The sequence below is a fragment of the Stylophora pistillata genome, chromosome 1 (assembly GCF_964205215.1).
Source record: "Stylophora pistillata chromosome 1, jaStyPist1.2, whole genome shotgun sequence".
Taxonomy (NCBI): domain Eukaryota; kingdom Metazoa; phylum Cnidaria; class Anthozoa; order Scleractinia; family Pocilloporidae; genus Stylophora; species Stylophora pistillata.
In genome coordinates this window covers 38,681,613-38,699,798 of record NC_142519.1, presented here as the reverse complement: position 1 = coordinate 38,699,798, position 18,186 = coordinate 38,681,613, and the positions used below count along the sequence as shown (strand labels likewise).

General features: G+C 36.4%; 1 protein-coding gene, 1 long non-coding RNA gene and 1 pseudogene across 8 annotated transcripts in view; 2 read left to right on the top strand and 1 right to left on the bottom strand.

Moving 5' to 3' along the window:
- Positions 1–4,224, top strand: LOC148742419 (uncharacterized). 3 transcript variants are annotated; one of them, XM_088755916.1, is made up of 7 exons: positions 1–239; positions 340–561; positions 1,403–1,531; positions 1,999–2,114; positions 2,631–2,709; positions 2,938–3,159; positions 3,572–4,224. In XM_088755916.1, the coding sequence occupies exons 2-7, from the start codon at positions 516–518 to the stop codon at positions 3,727–3,729; spliced, it is 750 nt and encodes a 249-aa protein (XP_088612042.1). In that variant the 5' UTR covers positions 1–239; positions 340–515; the 3' UTR covers positions 3,730–4,224. The 3 variants fall into 3 exon arrangements, with proteins under 3 accessions (XP_088612042.1, XP_088612046.1, XP_088612038.1); XM_088755920.1 differs by having other exon boundaries at positions 1–254; XM_088755912.1 differs by having other exon boundaries at positions 1–561.
- A 2,119-nt stretch (positions 4,225–6,343) lies between these two features.
- On the bottom strand, positions 6,344–11,380 carry LOC148742418 (uncharacterized). 4 transcript variants are annotated; one of them, XR_015999753.1, is made up of 6 exons: positions 11,057–11,376; positions 10,412–10,433; positions 9,550–9,895; positions 7,604–8,210; positions 7,001–7,173; positions 6,344–6,545 (listed from the first exon to the last, which is right to left on the bottom strand). It is a non-coding gene; the product is annotated as an uncharacterized LOC148742418 (long non-coding RNA). The 4 variants fall into 4 exon arrangements; XR_015999752.1 differs by having other exon boundaries at positions 7,604–9,895; positions 10,398–10,433; positions 11,057–11,380; XR_015999749.1 differs by having other exon boundaries at positions 7,604–9,895; positions 11,057–11,380.
- A 20-nt stretch (positions 11,381–11,400) lies between these two features.
- The window catches only part of LOC148742417 (delta-1-pyrroline-5-carboxylate synthase-like), a 21,464-nt pseudogene continuing 14,678 nt past the window's right edge, over positions 11,401–18,186 (top strand). The window contains exons 1-3 of the transcript XR_015996175.1: positions 11,401–11,416; positions 11,642–11,910; positions 13,734–13,886. The product of XR_015996175.1 is annotated as a delta-1-pyrroline-5-carboxylate synthase-like (transcript). The remainder of the gene's footprint in view (positions 11,417–11,641; positions 11,911–13,733; positions 13,887–18,186) is intronic.

The window sequence follows — 18,186 nt, the reverse complement described above, 5'->3', positions numbered from 1 at the left end:
ACATCCAAGATGGCGGCTGTCCTTCCCGCTGGTGAGGTATTATTTAGGTCAAAATGTGTGGACAGAACCACGCAGAATAACTATGGACTACGCATGTATCGGGCGACAGGATGTGACATAAGTGTAGCCTTACATAAAGTATATACCTATGGTTGACTTGATTGATAAAGCGCGTTTGCTAGCAATACGTATTAAGGCTGCTGTGTCTTCCAGTGGTGACATGCGCAACTGACGTGCAGGTAGCAGGTTGAAACGTATGGTTTTTAATAACACTCTACTGCGCTTTGAATCAATCAATTCAATTATGATTTTGTTTGGTATCTTCATCATTTGATTTAGTCCACAGGACCAATATGGCGGACGGGAAGCGCTTCGATCCTGTGTACATATTTTAATGGCAGGAGACTGTGATTTTTTCAAAGTTAAAACCCAAAGACAAGTCGAAGGTGTGGAAAAAAGTTCAAAAAAAAAAAAGATCAGCGGCAACCCCTTTGGATGAAGACAGAAGCGATGAAATGCTTTCAGTTGGCGAGGTCGACCTCGAACTAGACGATGACTTGGGTGAGGAACAGCACTCTTACGCTTGCCAAGATCAGGGTGTATTTCAACAAATTCAGGCTGAAAGTTCAGGAACTCAAACATCACAGAAACAGCCATCTATTATTCAAAAATACGTCCTGCTTCTCTGTCGATTTGAAGCCGTAACCATGCTAGATTACTAGAGGTTTTGCCTTCCCAAGTTTAGTAATAGTCAACACAAGCTTTTGATGGGTATTTCTTCTTAATTATAGGTATTAGTGGTATTTGATACCTCATTCATCTGCACCGTTGTCAATTTTCTTGTTTGATTTGGATTTATACGAGAAGACTGGTGTAAAGTTCCTGACTATTTCAATTTTGTTGTTGTAGTTTTTAGCTAGAGTGTAGTGATGAAATTAGGGTCACTGTCCATGTACATTTTTATCAGCCCTAGGTAAATAGGCTTTTGTACAGCAAAATAATCAATTTTTATATTTATAACCAGACTTTTAAATGATCTATACTTGTCATACTTGTAGCTTTGTGCCGTTCTTGCTAGCACCTAGCATTTAAGCTCCACTGTATGTAGCCACATGGTCAAAAGGCAGTTTTAACCAGCAGTCAAAAAAAAAAAAAGAAAATTAATTTATATTTTTGCTGAATGGTCATGCACAGTGTAATGGGAAACATTGCTAGAGTCAGTTGCCTCTTCAGTGGTGGTTGTCAAGCCTCCCTTAAGAAGGTTTGTTTGAAAACAGTTTTTTTGTAGGTGGAGGATTTTCAATGTCTTTGTGCCATTATTTTTTGATTTTAAATCATTCTAATCAGTTGTGTCCATTATGCACTTTTAATCTTAGGAAAAATCCTACATATGTCTTCATAGAGAGGAAGACCCATACAATCCATGGTGGAGGTGCCTGTTGGCTCTACACATGTAGCTGTGATACCAGAAAGTCATCACTGGTGAATTCATTGGCATCTGATCTACATCTAGGAAGTGCTAATTGCTTTGGTATTGCATGCTATCTTGAATATATTTGGATATTTCTGTCTCGATCAATGCATTTTTTGTCATTTGTTGATTGCATGTATATATAGAAGGGCTTCTTTTTAAATACTGTTGGTGATACTTCCAGTTACTTGTCTTTTTCCACTTAGAAAAAATAAATTAATGGAAAAAGGTACACATGGTACTTCAATTGATTCCCTATCAAGAATCAATTAACAGTGACCTACCTTGATTATATTAAAAGACAACTACAGTTAGTTAAGACATTCAAGAACAAGAAAAAGAGCAACTTTAAACTTCTTTGCCATATTTGCAGTAGATGTAAAATGGATTTCTGATATGTTTCTTTTTGTTTCCTTTTTTCCCTTTTTTTTTGCTTTTTGAAACAAGTTAATAATTTTTTATTTTGATGTAAGTATTAAATGCCAACAATAATACTATTTAAACATTTGTCCTTTTCATTTTTGTAGATTTTTTGGGTGAAAACTGTGGCCATGTTAAGGCATTGCTTGTTCTTCTGAAAGGAGCTTTTGACATAAGACCAGATGAGGTTGTATACTCATTTACAGAGGATCATAATTATTCAGTAGGTCACTTGTCATTTGCTAGGTATAATGTACAGCACCGCACAAATTAGTTGATTAGAATACATGCTTTGCATCTACTGCCACTCTACTTAACTATCATATTCCTGACATTGGTTCATTTCTTAAAAGTGTATTTACTGTTTGCTACGTAACTCCTGGGTTTGTGATGAGGTGTTGGAGACAGTTGGAATGTCATCAATTTTAATAACAAACTGTTTTGTGTGAGAACGTTCTGAATGATAATTCATGCAGATTAAATCTCTCAAAGCAGGCCTGCACATGTACCATCACCAGTCACAGCTAGGTCAGAGACCTATACCCAGCAATAGATCTCTGAATCATGTATCAAAATTGGTAATTATGGAGGACAGGCCTTCTCAAACCCATTTTCATCACTGGCCTACTACAAATTGCCTCATTTGATGTCTTTAGAATCCAAAGTTAAGAGTACATTATGTATTAAGTCCATGTTTAACCATAATAGTTTTATTTTCTTATCAAAATTTCTTCCTCAGACACCTTTGAAAGTGGTTAAATTAAATAATTCATCAAGTTTGGTGTGTGTACTTGAGCCAAATCCTGCTATAGTGTCATGTGAGCATGGATTTTCCTGTCTATCTTGCAGTAGAGAGAGAGATGTCTTTGACCATTTAAAGTATCTTCATTATCTCAGAAAATGCACACGAAGCACCAGATGATGTTCTTGACTTGGTGCTTACTGCAGCTGCTGTCACTCCTCAGTGTTCAGCAGCATATCCCTTAGTTAACAAATCTGTTATTAGCCCCGCGTCTCACCATTGGCAATTCCTTTCAACTTAACAGGGTCTTGGCAATATGTTTGCATGCATACCCCTGAAAATGTGTTACCTACTTGTCCAAACACTGGTGCTCTGCTTCTTGTGCCCACCTTACCTCCTACGGGTAGCTCACTCGAGAAGTGTCTAAACTGTTACAGCCCCTGGCACAGTGGGGACCCAGTTGTTCATTGTTGGAAACAGAACTGCATTAAGTTGTATACAAGGAAGCATTTGTATGAGTGTAATGGTAGGTATAGCCATATCGTTGTCTCGAACTGTTCAGTAATTATGCATGTAATGGAATTGTTGCTTGATAAAATGTGTGTAAATAAATAAATGATTTTCAGTTAATAACAATTTGTAGTGTGTAGGGTGTAGTAATATTCTGAAAATATTGGACAATTTTGTAACTGCACTCCTGTCATTTCATTGTCAATGAAATTTAAATGTTTCTGTGTACTCAGCAACCATTGTGACTGTGGTTATGGATTTAGTGTATAGCAATTATTTACTTGTTAATATATGTAAAGCAATGATTACTATAAAGGATAATATTGTTGAAACGTTTCTATGCAGGTTTGTTGTGTAAATTTTTAGTTAATTTTGGTAATGAGTTTTGCTTATATGCCTGTCTTAATTGTTTTGAAACTCTATTACAGACCATGCTCCAATGTATCCTGTAGAACCAACTTGCAGTATGATGGAAGAGATAGTGGTATTCTGTTCATGGGAAAATTTGCCATATTGTACGATATCATCAGAGACTATGTTTCACTTCCTAGAGGGAAAGTTAGGAGTTCTTAGTTGTTCATACTAGGATGCATTTCTGTGCAATTGGTGCACTTTTATTGCCTAATAACACATCTACTCATATCCATACAATGCACAGTGTGTTTTGAGGAGTGTGGCTAGTCCCCGTTGTTGAGAACAAAAAAGATTGAAGAAAGAATCAACCAAACAAATCTAGTGTTAGGATTTTTACGTCTAACCGGCGTACCCAGACCAGTTTACAACACCCAACACTTATCCCGATTTGAAACGAAGTAAAGTTTACTGATCGTGATCCTCATTACTGCGCGCATAGTTTCAAATAGGATCGAGACACGACGTTCTAAACAGGATACAGAATAAAGAGATAATCAAGTTTGGTTTTTTTCGTCACATCTTGACTCTTCACAGAGTAGTCGTGTACGGGGACTGTAAAATAGCATGGATTGCATAATATGGGTATACGATAACCATCATAAAATATTGGCAGATCGTAGGGGAAAAGTGTGTTGAGGAAGGTGAATAAAAAGAAAAGTTGAATCAAGTTTGTCTATACTGTCACATCTCGATTCTTTAGTGAACATAATAATATGGGTATATGATAACCATGATAACCATCATAACATATAGGCAGATCTTATGGGAAAAGTGTAGTGAAAGAGAGGCTGGGGTTAGGGTTGATAAGTTGAATGATGTTTGTCTACATTGTCATTTCTCGATTCTTCACAGACTAATCGTATACAGGGACTGTGAAATAGCATGGTTACCGTAACCCCATAATATGGGTATATGATAACCATCATCAAATATAGGCAGATCTTACGGGAAAAGCATAGTGAAAGAGAGGCTGAATAAGGAGATAAGTTGGATGAAGTTAGTCTATAATTATCATTTCTCAATTCTTCACAGACTAGTCGTATACAGGGACTATGAAATCGTACGGTTACCGTATCCCCATAATATTAGGTATATGATAACCATCATCAAATATAGGCAGATCGTGGGGGGGGGGGGTGGGAAGCGTAGTGAAGAAGCCGTGAATAAAGAGATGAGTTGAATCAATTTTGTCTATATTATCACATCTCAATTCTTTGCGGAACAGTCGTGTACAGGGACTGAAAAACTGCATGGTTCCAGTATATCCCCATATTATGGGCATGTGATAACCATAGTATATACTAAAACAGTGGATAGCGTTGAAGGTGCTTTACTCAAACTCGGAACATCCTTTGCTATTCACTTTTGAGCAACTCGCGAGTTTTGCAAGCCCGAAAATATTCTGGGCGTTCCTGGAATAAATGAGTTAAAAAGTATCTTTTTGTGCTATAATATCTCACTGTTTTTAGTAAGTACTTAAAAACAACTAATCACCTCAGTGTCGGTGGCTGGTTGTGAATAGTAGTTAATTATTATATTCTCGAAAAAATAATATCTCTTGTCTGATTGCCAATGACGAATGCATAAATGTGTTAAGAATGCTATCTCTGGAAATTTAGGCTTAAAAGTTAAGTGAAGCTTATGTTTATTTCTGAAACGCTATGACGAACATTATGCTTGGTTTGCCTGTCAAATAGAACATGCCAGCAATTTGGAAACCACAGAAAGTAATGTGCACCGAGGGCATCTAAAGTAGCGCAACGGTGGAGTACTTTTGTTGAATATCTAATAAACATATGTCGATTCTTTACAGAGCATTCGTGTGCCTGGACTGTAAAGTAGCCTGGTTACCGCATCCCATATTATGGGTATAGGATAACCATCATAAAATATAGGAAGATCGTAGGGGAAAGGCGTAGCGAAGAATGTGACTAAAGAGATTTGTTTGATCAATTTTGTCTATGTTGTCAGATCCCGATGCTATAACGTTTACATTCCCTAGAGAACATTCGTGTACGGGGACTGTAAAGTAGCATGGATAACGTATACCCATATTATGGGCATAGCCATTATGAAAAAAGCAGTTCTAGATTTAAAAAAAAGTTTTAAAAAGCACGCAGAATAAAAAAATATTTTACTTTTTGAACACGGCTTTGGTAGAGTTGAAGTTTATACCGAGACTTAGCCAACTCACATATCCACTCTTACCTCACCACTCTTTACTCAAAGTTGGTTTTATTATGAGGACGACGTAAAAATCTTGTGCATTCTACCCTTGCGATTTAGACCATACTTTAGTGCCATTACACGCAACTGAAGAACGGAGTTAATTTCGAAATTTCATCACGTATATATGACATGTACAACTCTTACTTAAAACCCAATACGCTTTTTCCCTACGATCTGCCTGTATATTGATGGTTTGCCTTTATTTTGATGGTTATTACATACCCATATTATGGGGATACCGTAACCATGCAATTTCACAGTCCTGGTACACGACTGTCCTGTAAAGAGTCCAGATGTGACCATAACGACAAACTTGATTCAACTTATTTCTTTATTCTGCATCTCTTTCACTACGCCTTCCCCCTACGATTTGGCAATGTTTTATGATGGTTATCATAAACCCATATTATAATCATACAGTAACCATGCTATCTTTCTGTTCTGGTACACGAATTTTCGGGAAGGAATCGCGAGAGGTGACAATATAACAGAACTCAATGAAACTTTAACCGTTCCATTTTACAGATCCCGTAGACCGCCAATGAGCTGCAATGATGTAATGGTCTGTAAATTGAACCACTGTAATCTCTTTATTGTTATTGATATATCCAAAATACGGGGATAGGTTAATAACGGCAAATTGTTTCGAGGTTATATTAAATCTCTAAAATGGCTTCTTCAAGGGCAAAATTTATCATAAAATAAGTTGGAGCGATAGTAGTTAAGGCCTTCGTTCTTCATTATCACTTGAAGGACTGCCTGCAAATAAATAGGATGTCTGGGTAAAAATGAGTTTTCAATAATTGGTGGTTGTCTGAACCCAGCCAACAGCCATTAATGTGCGTAGAAATATTTCAGAGAAACGACAAAAATTTGTCTGCTGGAAAAAGTAATACTAGTTATCAATAAATATAAATGACTATAATGATGATGACAGTACTAATCACATTAACAACAACAACGACAATGACAAAATAATAAATAATAATAACAATGGTATAAAAATTAATATTATTAGAATAATTAGAGTAACAAGAAGAGCAACAAATGGGATATATTATTTTATCATGGCCAGTGCCGTGTTGTATTGATGTGTCAGTATAGCTTATTGTTTTATTGAAATATATAAGACTCCATTTTGTATAAATGGAGAAGAGTAATCACACAAGACCTATATAACAATAAAATGAATAAATAAAATGAAAACAACTTACCCTTCAGGCACCCTTTGAAGACCATCATAGCTGTGAAGGAATGAAGGATGTGGCTTACTCAAGTGAGGATACACAAGGCTGGAAAGATCTTCCAGGAAGTTGACTGGAAACACCTTAAGATGGGCAAGGAGCTGACTACTCTAATTTTAAGATAGCTTGATATGACATTGGCTCTAGTGAAAGAAAGAAATCAATCAATCAATCAACAAGGCTGTGGCCTAAGAAGAATCACAGGGTGCCCAGAGGTTCTCATGCAGGAAGTGTGGGGTGCCTAGCTCTCAGAAGAATTAATAAAAAGGAAGTTATGCAAGTTTCCCATTAGGACAAAACTTGGTGGCCTGAGGCACCCCGGCTCTGTGAGACAACAGGATGATTCAAATGAATGCCACTGTTGCACCACTCCAAGCCAAGTCATTAGCTTACTGCATGCTAGCAGAGCCTGATCTAATTTACTTATGCTCATTGGCCACACAATTAACATTTTAAGTTGTCTAATGTTATCATGTATAAATCCGTTTGCTCCTGTTTTGGAATTTACCTAAAGCTCTCCTTCTCACACGTTGCTATAATTTATGAAATTTTGGCAGAAAGCTGAGGTCTTACATCTTCATTTAGCAATTCCATGATCTTGATAAGATCTCCTATCCTCTGTTTGGGGCAAGTGTCTCTAACTTGCTGCCATGAGGCAGTCAAATACACAGTCACTCTCAAACTTTTCCATCACTAGATGATCAATAGATGAAGCGCCCTGTGGGGGGGTGGGGTTCTATTTCCACCTGGCGAGCTTCACCCTAGCCTCCTGTTGTGGTAACTGTAACTGATGCTGAAGGAGCTGCTGTTATTGTGTCTGTTGCTGCTACTGCTACTGCTGCCACAGGTGCTGTCATGCATGCTGCTGTCGTTGTGGATGCTGCTGCAGGAGCTGTTGTTCTTGTGTTTGTTAATGTGGCTGTGCTGGACTCAGGTAACATAGCTGCTGTTGTTGTTGTTACAGCTACAGTTGCTGGGCTTGTTGAGCACTGAGGCTGGGGCTGCTGTTGTTGTGACAGCTGCATAACATGGAGTCCAAAGGCATTCATAACCCCGACCAATGCATCCTCTCTGAGTTTTTTTTTTCGACCCAGCATTGTTTGGAACAAGAAAGGGTATGTTCTCTGGCCACCATAGTGGTTGGGACTGCCTATTTGCCCAAGTGCTTGTCAGTTTTTTCCTGTAAAAAAGTACCAATTATATGACTGTAACAGTAAAACTTGCATTAAATGGGCAATCTCAAGACCCTTACTAATTAGTGTCCCTCCCATATTAAACCCTCAGTCGAGTCAGCTGGTTCTACCAAATTGTGAAATTGATAGCCAGTTTATAATTGACTCCATATGATCATGATTGGGTCAGTAAGTGCATCAAGCATATTCAAATTATGATAAGCTACTCTATAAAAATGATTTTTTTTTTTGGAGAATGATGAAGTCTTCTTGTGCTTTGTTACAGCAGATTGCTACACAAACAATCAGCATGCAATGTATGGTTAAAGACCCTGGCATGCTTCAGTAAGTATAGGGTAGATTGAACACTTGACTATCACAAACCTTTTCCACATAAGGCCCAATTAGGTTGTAAACCAGGCAACAAGAAAACTTACTTATAAAGTAGTTAACTGTATGGTCTTCCTGCAATATATCAAATATCCCTCAAAAAATATCTATAAAAGTCAGCTCAAAAGGATTAAATTTGGGTACTAAAGAAGTTATCAGCTCTGTTTAAGTATCAACATGCTTATATAATTAATAAACCTGTCCTCTGAATAAAAGTTCAGTTTACATTTACAGCAAATATGGAAAAATAATATTTTTGACCAGCTATACCAGTGTCCATTAAAACAGGGTGTCTGCTTTACATGGGATTTCACTGTAGCAATGAATAGCCAATGTAAATAAAAATTTTTTTTTTGTTTTTCTTTTAAATTTCCCTTGATAACCATGCAGTACAAAAATTATAACTGCAGTGCCATTAAAAATATAACTCACGATTTGTGAAATTTACTTACAATTTGGCTCGATCTATATCATTATTATCAGCCATTTTAAGAGCTACATAACTCCTAGACAATTCAAAAAACTTTTTTAATGCTGATAACAACAAAAGCTGCTTTCTTTTGTAAATTAACTCTTAACATTAGACTTGCCATTGCTACTTCTTACAGCTGAAACAACAAGTGACCTCAGGTCAGGAACACTGAGTAGTCTGAATAATCAGCCTGAATTGGAATTTTATTCCTTAAGTGCATCCAGTTCTTGTAACTGGTTGACATTTCTTTCAGCCACTGCCATAAATTTTAAAAACAAAAAACCCTTCAAGTATTGGCACATGTACGTACACATATATATCAATTTTCTTTTTCTAGAAAACTGGTTCATTAATTATTTTCTTGTTCAAGACTTGGATATTTATGGTTGTGTCATACTATATCCTTTGATTAAACAAAGCTAAAAATTTACATGTATCATTTTTCACTAATCAAATAATCACCACACAATAGTTCTTGAACTTACATCGATCACATCTTCTTCCAAAAGACTTCACAATGCTTCTTTGAAATGCACTTTTCACAAAGGACAAAAAAAATTACTCTAATTCTGATGGACCTACAAATGAATAAGAATCATTAATAAACCATTTGAAAATGCCACATCAGCATTTTTTACACAGCTTATCCTAATTCATTCAAAGCTTTCTTGCAATTACCACTTGAAAATAGCAAACATGACAACTGCCAGCAAGGTATTTTAATCCTACATGAAAACAGAATTATCGTTACTTCCATGAAAAACATGGCTATCCGTTTTTCAAGCAAATCAGTACCACTGGCATCTTTGTCCGAGTGTACCATTCATTTATCTAGTAAAATAAAGATATCAAAGCTGTCACAGGCCAGGGCATAATTTAATTTATACCTCCCTTTTATTAAATCTCAGATCTGCCACACAGCTGATCAAGAAACCTCTGCTTGCAGGGGCATGGAACCAAATTATCTCTAAAACTGAGCAAGAGATGTACTTCATTATATCCATAATGCATAAATAATTAAGGGGCCAGAGGCAAACTTAGCCTATGTCAAATTTTAGGCTGTTTTCATTTTTGCTCAGATTTGCCTAACTTTTTGGAATATGAGTTACAGATTGGTGGAGAACCATTCCTCTAGATCTATCTTTTTTTTGTTTTTGTTTTTTGGATTTAATCTTTCTTTTACCAAGGACAAAAAGAAGCCTTTTGTTTCTCCAACAGGTTTTGCATTAATCATATCTCAAAAGAGCCTCAAAATGAGACCTAGGCTGGTTATCCTTGCCCCTCAAATTGTCCTAACCCTTTTTTCAAGGGACAGTCGGGTGCAAGAGTCTACCTTGGATCTCTCACCTGCATTCTGAATAAAGTGCAGCTGTAATATCAACGAAATATTATGTTAGTATATAACTGATAACGATTAATTTCAAACATCACATCAATCAACACCCTTAGGATACAACTTTCACACATTTTCAAAAAAAAAAACACTTGCAATGCTCTGCGATGATAGCTCTTACGTTGAATGATCCCTTGGTACTGTAGCTGTAGAGCTAATTCTAAGATCGTAACAATAGCAACCGTCGTCAGGCTAGCTTATTAAAGACAATCTATTAAAATTATGTTACGATCGGTACGTTTGGAGCTCATTCAAATTATGAATTTATTGTCATCAATCGTCATCGAGAACTTGGCTGATGGAAACTATGAATGTCATCCGAGTATACAATATAGAAATGCTTAAAAAGTACAACTGAAAGACTTCCATTTCTTTTAGGGGCCCACTTTAAGGAGTGGGTAAATAGGAGGAAAATTTGGTAAATTCTAATTCACTTTTTCTAAAAGCTTTCATGGTCCTTTATCCAACCCCAATTCGCAAAAGTGGATTTTGTTGTACAATCTCTAGTCAGTTGCAATCGATGTACTTTACGTAATTTCGCACATTCAAGTGATCAGCTACTAGAGTGATAAAAGCCGACTGAAATAGGGGCATCTTACTCGTTTTTGTTTTTTCGGTGGCGCCGGATTCTGCATTGTCTCCACTGTCATCGTTACGGTCCTAACACAAAAAAAATTCACAGGTGATGTATCGCGCATTTAGAGATTAAGATGTACGATGCTGAGTTGCACTTAAACAACAACAGAAAAGTACTTCTTCCAGCATTGTCAAAACAGAGACCCTGCTCTGCCATGTTTGAATCCGTGCATTAGTTTGGGGCACTGGGCACTGTATGTGATGTGACACATTATGACACATGCGTAGTCCTAGGTTATTCTGCGTGGCTCTGGCTTCACATTTTGACCCAAGTAATGCCTCGAGGTATGAATAGGAGATCGCTGCAATGGCGGCCGATCGAAGTAATGGCGTTGCGTGGACAACATTTCGGATAGATTAGGCACAATTTTACCCTATATCTTCAAATGTCTAGGATAATCAAGGCACACGACAATATATATTTCATTTCTTTATTTATTTCGGCAAAAATAGGGGCAAAGTAGCGACTGCTGGCTTTTTCATTCTACTCGCAAATTATTTTGCGACTCCTAGGAAATAATTTTTTAGTCACAAACATAAAAATTAAGTCACAAAAGCGACTGTATTGGTCGCAATTTCGAGCCCTAAGAACAGTTTTTTTTTCTTTTTTTTTTTTTTTTTTTTTTTTTTTTATCATGAGCCTCATTATTACTTACAAGTACCTACTAGACCTGTACTCAATATTAGCAATACTGTGTTCTTGCAGTCAATTGTAGGGCCTTACATTGAACCAAGAGCATGTGCTGCTGTAGGACAGGGAGGATTGTTATCGCTCTATGAAGTTGTGTTTCAGCAGTATGGCCTGACATGTGGACAGGTATGTTTTAAAGACTATTGCAAGAGATTAGTGAGGTTCAAAACTCAAACTTATACTAAGTGTATCAAGAGATTTTTACGGGGTGATCATGTGGAAAACATCACAGAAGAAATAATGAGGAATCTCTAGTCACAGATATCACTATGAGCTGTTAGTAGTTTTATGACAATTCCATGAATTTCTAGTGAAAAACCCATTAAGATCATTTCATGGCCCAGGAATACTGCAAAATGAAAATTCATGGGGCTATTTTAAGCCCAGAATTTTCCAGTAATGGGGGGAATTTTTTTCATGACCCATGAATTTCTTTTAAGCCTGCTTTCTTGACCCATGAATTTCCCTTGAAAGTCACCAGAATGAATTTCATGACCCATTAATTTCTATAAAAGCTTACTTCATGACCCATGAATTTCTTTAAAGTCTACTTTCACAACCCATTCATTTCCCCTGAAAGTCACCTAAATGAATTCCATGACCCATTAATTTCTTTAAAAGCCTATACTTTCATGACCCATTAATTTCCCCTGAAAGTCACCTAAATGAATTCCATGACCCATGAATTTCTTTTAAGTCTACTTTCATGAGGCATGAATTTCCCCTGAAAGTCACCAGAATGAGTTCCATGACCCATCAATTTCTTTAAAAGCCTACTTTCGTGACCCATGAATTTCTTTTAAGTCTACTTTCATGACTTAATTATTAGTTTCCTCAGAAAGTCACCAGAATCAATTTCATACCCCATGAATGGCAATCAAATAATTTCAAGAAATCCTCAATATCTTGAATGTAAAGGTTTTAAGACAAGGAGTAATTTTAGAGGCTTAAGACTTTGGTTCACTAAAAGGTATGCTATACAAAATGTACCAAGAGATATACATAGTCATACATGTATATATACGTTTATCATGAAATTTATTATTCAAATGAAGTTTTAGTAAATCTTAACATTAATAGACATTTTTTCACAAGGTAGTGGTCAATTATGTTAATTGCAAATTGTCCCTCCTAGATTTGCTTTCTAACCTCAAATGCCTCTTGGATTCCATATATAATCATAAAAGTTTTTATTGTGATGCAAAAAGTCTCATGTTGACAGATGTGCCAAAATCATAGAACATAAATATAATCATAAACATGGGAACGCTTCGGAATGTGCAGAAACAGGTGATCATCAGAGTATATCTTATATTTCCATCTGTTTTAATAGTGAGGGTTAAACACATTTGAAGTCACATTCAAAGTTGTGATTGGTGCGCACACGGCTTGTGTTATTTCTCACCTTTGCTGTGAACACAACTCAAGTCAGGGTTTCAAGTCTTTGTTTCCTCTGGAACTTTTGGCCACAAATCGTTCATTTGTAGTACATTCAATTCTACATACTCGCCCGTGTCCCACTTTTCTTTCTCAGAGTCAGTGTACTGTTATCACACATTTTCAAGCATGAGTGTAGTGTCCAAGCATACACTGTAGTTTGTAGTTTTTTTTGTTTTTAAATTCTTTAGCTTTATAGTTTTTTTATTTTATTTTTTAGTTTTTAATTTTTTGGGTGTAAAGTTTATAATTTTTTTCAGTTTCAATTTTCCTGCTATTTGACTTTTTTGTTTTGTAGTTTTTAATTTTTTTTTAGTACCTGTTTTGAGGGGGGGGGGGATAATTAGTGATATTATTGTAAATTATCTGATTATCTTGTGTCTAAAACCTGTAAATGAGCTTGACAGCTAGGTGTTTTGTCCACGGTAAGTAAGGTTATTGTTATCGTTATGAAATACACTGAATATTTATCATAACTAGAATTATTAAGAAAAATTGATTGTGCTTTTCAGGTGCTGATAACAAAACAGGGTGTTTCTGATAAATACTCATTGGATAACTTGAGATCAACAGTGGAGAAGTTAATCTCTATGAACTGTATTCACATTATAAATGAGAATGATGTGGTAGCATCCCCTCCAGGCATGGATCTAGATTTGGCTGGGGTGAGTACAATCAAATCTATTTTACAGTTTATGGTTTGAATCTACAATTGGCAACAAAACTGTTGACACATTGATCTTTTCAACCCCTAATTGCTTCAATTTTATTTTCTGTTTGTTTCAATTTTATCTCTTTTGCCCTCGCTACAGTAAGTTCACCATTTTGCCCCCTCCTCCCCCCCCCCCAAATAAAAATACAATATGTGACCTCTCTCGCGAAAACGTTCCTAACAGTAGCCATTCGAACAGTGAACGGAATGGCAAGCGAACGGCCGATGAACAGCTAGGAAAGCTGTTCGAAACGGATACTGTGAAAGGATGAACGGCTAATTAAAATTTTCGAACGGATGAACGGCTAGTGAAAATTTTCGAACGGACAAGGTTGAACGGATTAACGGCTAATTAAAATTTTCAAACGGATGAACAGATGAACGGCTAATTAAAATTTTCGAACGGATTAGGTTGAATGGATTAACGGCTAATGAAAATTATCCAACAGATGAACGGCTAATTTTTCAAACACTGAGATGAGCCTCACAGATGAGATCGAATGGATAAACGGCTAAGCAGTCAAATAAGTGATCGCTTGTAGAAATTGTTTGAACAGATGGTTTTGTCAAAACGAATGCCGACACAGGCATCCCAAACTCTCGTCTTGAGCCAAAGCGAAGGATTATTTCATGAAAGCGTCACACGTTGGGTGACAAGGTGTTAAGTAACGCGAGGTATTGGACACAATCTGTGAAAAGATCACTTGAAACGAGTCGAAACTCAGTTGTTTGAATAACTCGACTTCGCTTTCGGCGCATTCAAATGGATTATAATTAATATTTTTATTATCGAATTCGACCGATTAAGATAAGGTACAACCAAGGAACTTGCACGCAAAAAGCATACGATAACTTCAGTTTGGGTTTAAATTTTCATAATCCCAGCTTCCCTGTCACTCCATCAAAAATGTGTTGCCTAAATGGTAACTGCTAACAACTTGTGTCAATTACCGCCATTTCACACAATCACTAAATGGAGCATTCAACGAGAGAAGATATGGATTGCGATCACACTGAAAATGTTTCTACCATGGTTGCCAAAGTGCCAAGTAAACGGCTGATGAATTTTCTTGAACGGATAGCTCAATTTACCGTTTGAACGGATGATGAATATTCAAGAACGGATAGCTGGAGGCGTTCGAACGGATTATGAATATTCAAGAACGGATAGCTAGAGGCGTTCGAACGGATGATGAAGTTTCTTAAACGGATAGCTCGAACGGTTTGAATGGATGATGAATATTCAAGAACAGATAGCTTGAGGCGTTCAAACGGCATGCCAATCCAGTCGAACGGCCAATGAACGGCTGGTGAACGGCTAACCGTTCGGAATGTTTTCCCGTGAGAGGTCACATATTGTATCGTGATTTCATGAACATTTGGCTGACATTGAATGGGGGGAGGGGGAATCTGTTAATTGTTTAGAGTGCGATGGAAACAGGACTGTTACTCTTCACAAACATGATATGTCAACTAATTTGAATGCTGATTGTAGGGGAAATATTAGATTGTGTATTCTGATTGTTAAGGTGAGGGTAGACTTGAGAAGCACAGTTGTAGGCAGTCAGGCCGACTGACATTTTGACAATCTTAGCAGAAGGTCATCTGATCATCAGAGTCCTTCTCAGGAATATATTCACCTGCATGATCAGACTACACTGTATCAAATCATCTTCAATAATAATGCTCAAATAATCAAATATACTATAACTTGATATGGATGGATATAATGTACTTTCATGGCTCATTGAAATGCCACTCACAGTTCAGACATTCAATTGAATTTCAAAATAAAGTGTTGCAGAGTTTGCCTTAAATAGGATGACAGGATTTTCTTGAGCATATAGATGGACTGCAACATCACTTAATAACATTATTTTTGTCTCTTTGATCAGTTACTTTTTTTTTACTTTAGGTGAAAACTATTGAACCTCCACAATCCTATTCTCTACTCTTGACAAATTTAAGAGGATTTCAGTTGAAGCAATTCCCTTAGTAGGGGCCTATTTTTATCCGTAGAACTAAGGAGAACACAAATCAAACCATCAGTTATTTGAAATGATTTTGAGTTGAAATATTTTTTTATTAAACTGAATTATTAATTTTATTATTTTATTATATTATTTTTAATCATTAACATTTATACTGTTACAGTAGCGTATAGGAAGGTAAATGTAGCTGTTAGGTCATGTGCCTATGCTGTGTGAAATTGTCTCTCATTACTTAGCCGTAGACCACAATGTAATGGTAGTCAGACAGCTGAGTGAAACACAAAATGGGGAATGAATTTTCTAAGAGAGTGAGAATTTTCCAAAAATGCTAATTTTTAGTAAAACACTCACACAAACTGTTAGTTGCAACAGGATTAACAACAAGAAGCAAATTTATAAACAATTTTTCCTTTTATGAAATGTACCATCAATTGGCTAAGATACTTCTAGGTTTCAATATTTAGTTTTTAAGAAAAGGTTATTACAAGTTATCTGTCTGTCTCCTTTAATATGACAAGTTAGTACTTGATCTTGCAGCTTTATGTGGTCTGTGAAATATCTCTCCTCTTCATGATTCATAGCAAAGACTCTATATCAATAAAAAATTCTTAATAAGCTCTTTAGTTTTTGTCTCCTAACTTTCAGAAGCTTCAAAAGGTTTTTTTTATTATTTAATTCTGAGCTCTGAATTAGATTTGAAATTTGGGATCCTGTTATTTGACAGTTGGTAGTTGTGGCAAATTTCTGGCCCGCAAATCTAATGAGCCTGTTTAAAGCCAAATTAAATATATTGTACATCCACTATTAGAAACTCAAGGCAGCTGTGTCAGTAATATTTTTTATCCAAATTAAAAATTTGTGGTAGGGTCTTTTTAGCAATTTTTTGACTAACACTTCCTCACAGCATTTAAATAAGCCATTCTACAATCTACATATTGAGCAAATTCTTTCACCTTTACTCAGCTTGGCTTTCCACTCTCTTTCTCTTGCTTGTAGCAGATTAACCTGATTGAAATTAAAATTGGTCTTCAAAAGGTGTCATTTATTGGTATGAATTGTGCTCATCAATTGAAAGTAATTTAATAACTTTTTCACCAAATAGAGATGTAAGTTAGATCATTTCATGAACTGCACATCCTATTCTAGAATTTTTTCAATCATATTAATTTTGCCCTTGAGTGTTTTTACTATTTGTCAGGTGCACTTACAGATGTTTAACTGCCATTTACAAATTCTTTCATTTTACACAATTAAATTGTTATAATCACTAATTCCAGCTCATGGTGTTATATGAGTTATCTTTCTGCCTAGGAAATTTTCTGACCTGTTTGTCATTTTGGAACATTCATAAAATGTTTTTTCTTCTGTTTTTCAAAACTATTTCAAATATTATTACTTAACTTGCTTTTCAAGTCAGAATAGTTTAGTTAGCTATATTAGGTGGATGGCATTAAAATAAGCAGCTCTAGGACCTTTTCACATCCACCCCAGGGAGGATCATTTCCTGGCAAACTCAAGGGGAGTTAAACGTGTGCAACTTCTGAAGAAAACCATTTGAAACAAAACTGAAATTTTAAGAATGGCAAGGACTTAGCCCGCAAGCAGACCATCAATTTACAGGTGCTTCTGCCTGACTTTGCCTGTGGGGCAATATGAGGTCTTAATGAGCAATGTGAGCTAATGAGAGGTCTTCAAGGGATTTAGCAATGATTGTTAGTGTCCCAATGGCATTGGCCAATTTGTCACTGTCTAAGTGTCCCAAGGGCATTGGCCAATTTGTCACTAACTGTCCCAAAGGCATTGGCCAATTTGTCACTGTCTAAGTGTCCCAATGGCATTGGCCAATTTGTCACTGTCTAAGTGTCCCAATGGCATTGGCCAATTTGTCACTAACTGTCATAATGGCATTGGCCAATTTGTCACTGTCTAAGTGTCCCAATGGCATTGGCCAATTTGTCACTAACTGTCCCAATGGCATTGACCAATTTGTCACTGTCAAAGTGTCCCAAAGACATTGGCCAATTTGTCACTGTCTAGGTGTCCCGATGGCATTGGCCAATTTGCCACTGTCCACAAGAGTACATACAGTGCTGCTCACGCAGTGATCGAGTCATGGACTGCTAGAACCAATTTATTTGACGTTGATATTATGGTTAAAATAAATTAATTGATAGTGGTTAAGTGTGGTCTGTACTCTTATCTACAACGATATTAATTTTCACAGTGATCAAAATTTGTTGACAGTCGCGTGCGTCCACAACA